This window comes from Sinocyclocheilus anshuiensis, unplaced genomic scaffold, assembly GCF_001515605.1.
Source record: "Sinocyclocheilus anshuiensis isolate Anshui unplaced genomic scaffold, SAMN03320099.WGS_v1.1 scaffold438, whole genome shotgun sequence".
Taxonomy (NCBI): Eukaryota; Metazoa; Chordata; class Actinopteri; order Cypriniformes; family Cyprinidae; genus Sinocyclocheilus; species Sinocyclocheilus anshuiensis.
In genome coordinates this window covers 1,604,220-1,611,112 of record NW_015546118.1, presented here as the reverse complement: position 1 = coordinate 1,611,112, position 6,893 = coordinate 1,604,220, and the positions used below count along the sequence as shown (strand labels likewise).

Genomic DNA, 6,893 nt, shown 5'->3' with positions numbered 1-6,893 from the left:
ACTAATATATTGCCTATGTACCAACATATAATATACACTCTCGTTTAGATCATCAGAAGACGAATTCATAGATACTAAACATGGTAGGATTACATATAGGTAAGATGACATGAACGAGTGGTTCTATCATAAGCCTGCATAAAACAGTATACAATATAAAAGACAATATACAAGGACAGTAACAACATACACAATGACCTGAAGGATATGCGTGTTCATTCAAAGAAAGGTTTTCCTATGAATTAATTAGAGAACAGTCCATTTCTCTTGGCATTATGTGTCTGTCTTATGAGGAAAATGAGTGAGTTTCTCTATCCGCATTCCTTTGGGCAATAAAACCAGTGATATCAGCATTGGTTGCCATGGAATCAGAGGCCTGTTCGTTCGCAGACATCCTGGCACCCAGCATGTTTATTGGGTGAGGGGTCTGTGATTATTTGTTAATCTAATGAATAATTGATTTGTTAAATCAAATGAAAAATGGTGTGTCTGATTGGTCCAGATGCTACACAAACTTTGCATGCAACAATCAGAGGCAGCAAATGACAGCGCTCTAAACCAATGGCATACATTCATCATCTGAATGACAGTACTCTAGCCCAATGATGTTGGGGGATCCAGTGGGGACGGCAATCATATTTCAGGGTGGCTGTGCCACTCTTTATCACAACCCTGCTAAAATATAGTGCCAGTACGTGCTCTCATTGGTGCCCCCTCCTGCTGGTGGCACCCTAGGCGACCGCCTAGCTTGCCTATGCCTAGAAACGGCACTGCTTTAAAAGGTAATATATTCTTTGCAAAATTGAGCAAAAACACATAATATTGTGTTTAAAATATAACACAATATCAACTGTTGTTTAAAACAACATTTAAACTCGTGATATTCAGGACAAAATCAGCACTCGTGTAATAGGCTACTGCTCTCCCTGCTCATGTGATATCGTTTGGTATAAATATGAGACAAAAACACATACAGGGGCATTTTTGCACCAATATCTTGAATTTTTGGGCATAACTGCATTTATGGAGTTATTGCCCTGCATCATATTTGTCAACAGTCAACTGTATGAAATATAAAATGATGTAGAGGTCTGGGGGCGGGGCCAGAGCGTTAACTGCGTTAACGTTTTTTCATAACTAATTAATTAAGTTAACACGTTAAACTGACAGCCCTAGTTTAAATACATCAGGACTATACCTACATATGAGTAGTCTGCAAATTGCAAAGCTTTTTGTCAAAGGCTATTTTCATTACTATCACTCATAGAGACATTATACCTCAAGTACAAATATATAGAATTTTACTTCATATTACACTTGGTGTTAATAGCATCTATCCCTATTTGCACCTAAACAAGATGCTATTTGTTGCATTACTAGATGCAAACAATATCTACCACTAATTCCTTTGCAGAGTATTTAATACCCAGCACATAAACAACTATGACAGTGACACCCAACATTATAACTCAATCAAAAGGACAACAAGCACAGTAAAGCAATAAACAACAATGAAGGCTATAGCAGTTATTATCATTGTACAGTTAAGCATGCAACTCTGCTTTGTAAATGAGCAAATATTGCCATATATAGGCTAAGTATGTGTACACTTCATATTTACAGTGAGAGAAGGTACAGAAAGTCCACTCCATTTCACCAAAATCCATTCACGTGTAAATTGTTAGCCTCACTACTGATTTAAACAAGTAGAACAAAACTGAATGCAACTGGTTATTTGCCTACATAATACAATAGTCATGTAATATGCTACAGACGGACACAACTTGCATTAAATGGTTTTTATGTTGTCTAGTTGTATTGTCCTTCATATGCATGTTTAGTAAAGTGGTTTATTAAATGCTCAGAAATAAATACCACATCTGATCCAATTTTCTAATTGCCATCTATAGTCTGACTTGAAAAGCCATAGGAAATATGAATGTGGCCATTCAAGAATTTCACTTGTAAACGTAATGTTTTCATCATTGCTATTTTCCTTATAAATATTAATGCAACAAGGCATTAAACACTCTACTCAACCTAAACACAAACAATTATTATTTATTAATATTTCAGTATTCTAGTTTCTAGAACAGAACACAAACATACACAAACACACACTTCTCTCTCAAGTTACTGTCTATTCCATATAAGATTTCCTATGTGATCTAATTTCCGTGAATATGGGATTGCAGTACAGCTGGGTAATGAGAGCTGGAACAGAACAGGACAAGCATGAGAGTACTCTATTCATGCCCTAGACTATCTACTGCAATCTTCTCACCACGATTACACTGCAATTCCCTCAGTAAATATTTAGACATGCAATTAATTTCAGTTATAAAAATATAATGTAATTCATTCAACAGGCCTAGTAAAAATACAAATATATGAAAATGACAATTTAAAATGTAGATATTTTTAGCATCATAAATGCATTAAAATGACTATTTCTTGAATTATGGGTATTCAAAAGTAGCCTCTTTTTGCACACAACATTTAAAACTTAAATTTCATTTTTCAACATATAGTAGATGTTTTACCTGTGGACAGTTTTGGAGGGATATTAAAATCGTGATACGGACTTTAAGATTTTTTGTCTTTCTGTTTTGACGTTACTCATGGTCAGGAAAGTCGCTGGTGAAGGGTTTGAGACTGTGCACATAATTGTGGTGCTGTCATCCAGTCAGTGTAGTGGTTGCATATTTTTCCTGCATCTCTAGAGTAATTAGTTGCATTTATGTGCACATAATTGTGGTGCTGTCATCCAGTCAGTGTAGTGGTTTTTCCTTTTTCCTGCATCTCTAGAGTAATTAGTTGCATTTATGGTTATGGAAAATTGGCTTAAAAAAAAAAAAAAAAAAAAACTGTCCAAGAGCAAAAATGGATTGCATACTGTATTTCCAGCTATGGAGATGTGTGTGAAGGTTAACGGATAGCTTTCTCCTGATAGGCTATTATAGATCTCCTTGATCCAAATGAATAGAGGCCACCACTAGATGGAGCTGGAAAACAGGTAAGTAATAGAAATAAATAACACACTAAATAAGATCAATGTACTATGAAAAAGTCTCATAAAAGCTGAAGCAGCTATGCTGCAGCACTGGTGAAACTAATGCACCTTCCCTGTACTGTAATGTCCCATAAACTCTTTGGTCTTTTCATCTCTTTGATCATCTCCGATGTCTGACTGATTGGAGGACTCTCTGACCTGCATCCATCCATCATTCCACTTCACAGTAATCTCACTCTTAATATCAGCTATGTTTACCTGCAGGAAATTGTTGTGATGATGGTGAAACAAACACAACCCAGCTAACAGGGAACATTCTCAGAACTTTTGGTAAGCTTCTGAACGTTATGAAAAAACTGTTACGGAACTGCTCTGAGACTGAGTGAGGATCCAAATGCAGTGTTTATTAGGAAAGTCCAGAATCGAAATCAAACAGCAGGCAAGGGTCAACACACAGGCAATCAGTCCGACTAAACAAGGCAGGGAACACAGGCAAAAGGGTAATCCAGAACATGGGCTAAGAGTCCAAAAACCAAGATACATATAAACAGGAGAAACGCTCAGAGATGCAGTGTAACACTTACAAGACTTCGCAAAGAATGACAAACTAAACCAAGCTTATATAGTGTGAACAGACAGGGTAAATGAGACACAGGTGCAGACAATGAGTTTGATGAGTCCATGAAAAGGATTATGGAAAATGGAGTCTGAGAGAGTGGCAAGAGTCAGGGGTGGAGTGCGCACTGGTGGAGTTCATGGGCACTCCAGCTGGAGATTGTGACAGATTGGGACTGACCTTGAGGCACTGGGCATGGTTGTCATGACGTGAAGAGACTCTGGAACGGCAGCCATGATGAGACGAGACTCTGGATCGACGGCCATGATGGGACGAGACTCTGGAACGGTGGCCATTTTGTGGATAGGCTCAAGAGTAGAAGACACCACAAATACTGGGCTCGCGATCCTCAGTGTAGGGCATGCTGGAACCCATGGACGGTCAAACTCCTCCTCAACCTCTACTGCTGTAAAGGGAGATCCACAAAACTGCAAGACAAAGTCAATAAACTGTGCCAGGGTCCAGCTGGGGTATTCTGTGGGTAAATTTAAGCTAATATCTGGATCAAGTTCACTCCAAAAACAGTCTCTTAACATAGCCTCGTCACCAGGCACAAGGTGACTAAACAAAAGGAACTCCTCCACATAATCCTCAATACTATGACCATTTTGAAAAATAGAACAAAGTTGGCTCAAAGGATCACATAGAGTACCTGCAGAGTTCACTTTGTGGTCTGGTTTTGCTGCCAGATCCATCTTCACTGCTGGATCCATTATTGGCGAAGTCTTCTGTTACGTAACTGCTCTGAGACTGAGTGAGGATCCAAATGCAGTGTTTATTAGGAAAGTCCAGAATCGAAATCAGACAGCAGGCAAGGGTCAACACACAGGCAATCAGTCTGACTAAACAACAATGCAGGGAACACAGGCAAAAGGGTAATCCAGAACACAGGCTAAGAGTCCAAAAACCAAGATACATATAAAGAGGAGAAACGATCAGAGATGCAGTGTAACACTTACAAGACTTTGCAAAGAATGACAAACTAAACCAGGCTTATATAGTGTGAACAGACAGGGTAAATGAGACACAGGTGCAGACAATGAGTATGATGAGTCCATGCAAAGCATTATGGAAAATGGAGTCTGAGAGAGTGGCAAGAGTCAGGGGTGGAGTGCTCACTGGTGGAGTTCATGGGCACTCCAGCTGGAGATCGTTCAAAAACATTCTTCCAGTAACATTAACAGAACACTGTAGCGTCTGCGTAGAATCATGCATGATTTTTGGGGTTTTATGGCTTAAGAGACCCTTTTAGCTTTTGACATTTTTGTTACGACAATATTTGGCAGAGATACAACTATTTGAAAATCTGGAATCTGAGGGTGCAAAAAAATCTAAATATTGAGAAAATCGCCTTTAAAGTTGTCCAAATGAAGTTCTTAGCAATGCATATTACTAATCAAAAATTAAGTTTTGATATATTTACAGTAGGACATTTACAAAATATCTTCATGGAACATGATCTTTATGATAATGATTTTTGGCATAAAAGAAAAATCTATAATTTTGACCCATACAATGTATTATTGGCTATTGCTACAAATATACCCCAGCGACTTAAGACTGGTTTTGTGGTCCAGGGTCACATATTAGTATCACGTATGTGAGGGCATTGTAGGTAATGTCAACAGTAAAGGAGAGTACCTATGAGTCACTGTTCGTTTGAAAGCAGCAGTTTTTCTTGCCTTTTTTTCTGACTGACCATAGGGAACGGGTTGGAAAAGGAGACGGTTGGTGTGGGGGAGGACGGATGGGCTTTGGACCTCCTCACACTCTTCCTTGCCCCAAGGTTGTTGAGAGAAGGCAGGTGAAACTCATAATGCGCTCTACAGATTTAATAATGTGCCGTGGCTTGTCCTTGGTGTGGGCAGATGTGGCCCCAAATCAGACAGTGATTGATTAGGTTAGAATAGTCTCAATGATGGAGGTGTAAAATTCGATCAGTCATTTGATCCGTCTGTCATATCCAGCCATCTTTTAAAAATGGGGTTTTCAACTTAGGTTAACCTGGTTAGATAAAGGTTATCATCTAATAAACGTACAGTCAGGATCAGCTTGACACTGAGAGAAACCTGGCATTGTCAAAAAAACAGCCTGCCTGGTGTGCAGATGTGTGATGGACTAATTTAGACTAATAGGGTTTTATTTAGGCTCCAACTGTAGCACTGCTGTCATGCTATCAAACACTCTTTTTCTCTCTTTTCTCTGTCCATCACACACATCACCACTTTTAGCTTACATGAAGGTGAGAAAAATATGAGGTAGACTCACAATTAGCCTCTGGTGACCTTGTATTATTTTTATTTTGCACAAAAAAAAAAAACCTGTCATCCAATATTTTCTGCAACGTGAGTGTATGTACGCAAAAAGCCTTAATATGCCATTTGCAAGGTCTCCGCATCTGCAGTGAGAAATTACACGACTTCATGACTTCTGTCAAACCGTTCTAACCACATATGCTCACACATATTCACACAATCCCTATTAATAACTATACAAAATGAGCAGGTTGTATTACTATAGCACGTTTTACAAAACATAGCAATGGTAAACAGACCTTTCTGACCATAGACCAAGAAGTCTGAATCCTATCAGGAGAAAAAACGTCTCAGGTTACGTATGTAACCATAGTTCCTCGAGGGAACGAGACGCTGCGTCGGAATACGCTTTGGGAACGCCTTCTGTGACCACGCTCTGAATTCAATGTGGAATCAGTCCAATAGCTGGGCGAGACGTCACGGGCAGGTGACGTCATGGCCAGGAAGCTATAAAAGCACGTGCGGCGGAGCCGGCGTCAGCTTCAGGAATGAAGCAAGCGCCGGCAGGGATGCCGGAAGTATGGCACAAAGACGCAGCATCTCGTTCCCTCGAGGAACCATGGTTACATACGTAACCTGAGACGTTCCTCTTCAGGAACTCGAGCTGCGTCGGAATACGCTTTGGGAACGAGAATGCCCACGCCGCCAGACTTGCAAATCCCTGCCTAGTGTGGAAGAGCACAACTAAGGCGAGAGAAAAGGGAGCCAGGAGTGGCTAAAGTAGGCGGGGCCCGCCGTCCCGAAGGCCAACTTCTGGAGGAGTGAGCCTTGACCCCCAAAGGAGAGGGGAGGTCAGAGGACTCGAGGCTATGTAATAGCATCCTGATCCACCACTTAGCATAAGCTTCTCTGGCCGGAGGCCTCTGCCTCATTGCACCGCGGAGGAAACGTGTAAGAAGAGGGTGTCTTCCCACTGAATGGCCACTGAGAGGGGCGTGGTAGGCCGCAG

The 6,893-nt window shown here is 40.4% G+C and overlaps 1 protein-coding gene across 1 annotated transcript in view; it reads right to left on the bottom strand.

The window, feature by feature from the left end:
• LOC107700896 (protein CutA homolog) overlaps positions 1-4,342 on the bottom strand; it is a 41,023-nt gene extending 36,681 nt beyond the window's left edge. The window contains exons 1-2 of the mRNA XM_016502735.1: positions 4,282-4,342; positions 3,810-4,035 (exon numbers count right to left, since the gene is read on the bottom strand). Of these exons, the coding sequence (XP_016358221.1) occupies positions 3,810-4,035; positions 4,282-4,342 (287 nt within the window). The remainder of the gene's footprint in view (positions 1-3,809; positions 4,036-4,281) is intronic.
• Between the last annotated feature and the right edge of the window lie 2,551 nt (positions 4,343-6,893).